At 28.2% G+C, this 2,472-nt stretch overlaps 1 protein-coding gene across 1 annotated transcript in view; it reads left to right on the top strand.

The window, feature by feature from the left end:
- LOC107579021 (26S proteasome non-ATPase regulatory subunit 2-like) overlaps positions 1–2,472 on the top strand; it is a gene marked incomplete at both ends in the record, with an annotated part of 5,410 nt that overhangs the window by 950 nt on the left and 1,988 nt on the right. The window contains 3 exons of the mRNA XM_016264911.1: positions 100–183; positions 1,442–1,610; positions 1,714–1,808. Of these exons, the coding sequence (XP_016120397.1) occupies positions 100–183; positions 1,442–1,610; positions 1,714–1,808 (348 nt within the window). The remainder of the gene's footprint in view (positions 1–99; positions 184–1,441; positions 1,611–1,713; positions 1,809–2,472) is intronic.

The raw sequence follows: 2,472 nt of genomic DNA, 5'->3' as shown, positions 1-2,472 counted from the left end.
GTGTGTGTGTGTGTGTGTGTGGTGTGTGTGTGTCAGCGGTCAGTGAGATTCATTCTGATGATGATGATGATGGTGATGATGATGGTGATGATGCTGCAGGGTGTGGCGGTGCTGGGCATCGCTCTCATCGCTATGGGTGAGGAGATCGGCTCAGAAATGGCCCTGCGCACGTTTGGTCACCTGGTGAGTCGCTGCCGAACACATCAGCTACTGTCTCACAGAAACCCACGGTTAAATTATGTTTTCTGTGCCAAATAAATAAATAAAACGTAACTAAATAAATATATCTTATTTAGTAAATCTATTGTTAATTTACTTAATTACTAATATTTTATAATAAAAATGTATGTATAATATGTAATTACAATAGTAATATTATATTTATTTAAAGTTATTTATTAATAAATAAATAAATATAAATATTTATTAATTTATACAGATGTTTATTTTACATTAACTGTAATTATTATAATTTATTAAATTATTATTCTATTTAATTAAATTATAGAAAATGTAATTTATTTCATTTAAATGCATCATTTATTAATAATTATACATATTAATTTATGTAAATGTCTTGTATAATTTAATAGATTAAATAGTATGGTAATGTATTATATTTATTAAAACATATCATATTTATATAAATAAGTAAATAAATGTAATTTAATATATAAACGTATTATGATAATCTATTAAATTTACGTATTTAAATACATTATTGAATTATATAAAAAATTTAATTTATGAGTAATTATATAATTTGTTAAATATTAAATGTAGTGTTTATATTTATTTTATTTGAAAATATAAATTTTATTAATAAATATAAACATTTATTATATAGTATATATTAAATATGAAATGTAATCTTTATTATAATAAAATGTTGCATTTATATTAAAAGTAATTCAATATATACAATTATTTATATAAATGATTAATAATTATTATAATTGATTACATTTATATATATATATATATTTGTTTTATGTAAATCTATTAATTTATTAATAAATACAAATATGTATAGTTGTTTTATTTTTAAATATTATAATTTATTGCAGTATGTTAAATTTATTTATTTATATTTTATTTAAATTCATTTGTTAATGAATATAAATATCATGTAATTGTAGATATTAATTATGAAATGCAATAATGTAGAACATTTATAATAAATACAATTATATAATAAATGTTTATATAAATTATTAGGAAATGATAGTAATTTATTAAATGTATGTATTCATAAATTCATTCATTAATAAATATAAATATATTATTTTGTTTTTAAATGTTAGCTATAATATTTATTATTGTAATTTGTTACATTTTAATGTATGTAATTATATAATAAATAAATGCATCCACAGGAACAAGCATGAGATTGAACTCTTCATGCTGTTTATTTTGCTAAAGCTGTCTCTTGTGCATTCAGCTGCGTTACGGCGAGCCCACGTTAAGGAGGGCGGTGCCTTTAGCGCTCGCTCTGATCTCCGTCTCGAACCCGAGGCTGAACATCCTGGACACGCTCAGCAAGTTCTCCCACGACGCCGACCCCGAGGTGGCCCACAACGCCATCTTCGCCATGGGCATGGTGGGCAGCGGTCAGTGTCCTGCCAATCCATCACATCATGCAGTGCCTCGACCAATCAGAGCGGGCTGCTGAGGATGCGGTTGTCATGGTTACTGTGTTGCTCTCTTCCGCAGGCACTAATAACGCGCGTCTGGCGGCGATGCTCAGGCAGCTGGCGCAGTATCACGCCAAAGACCCCAACAACCTGTTCATGGTCCGACTCGCACAGGTGAGGCGTCACGTCTCTCAGCAGCACTTCAGGTCATGTGACTCGCTCTCGTTTGTGTTTGTTGCTGCTGTTGTTTCGACTGTTAATGAGCGCTGGGATCTGAGACACTTTAACACGCACCGCTCTAAACGCCAGTAAAAATGAATCGACTTTACTGAGGTTCTATCCGAGATTTTTGATGAGGTTTCTTTTGTAAGCGGTGTACATTTTGGGCCTTTATTTAGAAAACAGAAATGGTTTCTATCTACAGAAGTCTATAGAATGCAAAAACTTTGAAGCACATAGAACAATGCAGATAGAACCTTATAATTCCAAGGCGGCGGTATGTATATCATCTATATATTCCCCTAAAAATCAGAAGGAAAAAATAAGATATTGTATTTTGTATCTCAATGCTGTATTGTTTTTAAATCAGCATAAATTAAAGACAATAAACACAAAATAACACCGGTACAATTTTACATGTTAAATGTAATTATTCTAATCACTTATTATATAATTGATCAAATGTAATATTTATTTAAATTTGTTTATGAATAAAAATAAATATTAATTTATTTAAATATGAGTAGTACAATTTTATATATTTAATGTATCATTTATTATAATCATTTCTATTGAATTTAATGTAATTTAGAATTATAAAACACATTTCTGTACATAA

This window comes from Sinocyclocheilus grahami, unplaced genomic scaffold (assembly GCF_001515645.1).
Source record: "Sinocyclocheilus grahami isolate Dianchi unplaced genomic scaffold, SAMN03320097.WGS_v1.1 scaffold13573.1, whole genome shotgun sequence".
Taxonomy (NCBI): Eukaryota; Metazoa; Chordata; class Actinopteri; order Cypriniformes; family Cyprinidae; genus Sinocyclocheilus; species Sinocyclocheilus grahami.
This window is presented reverse-complemented; position numbering and strand designations above follow the sequence as displayed.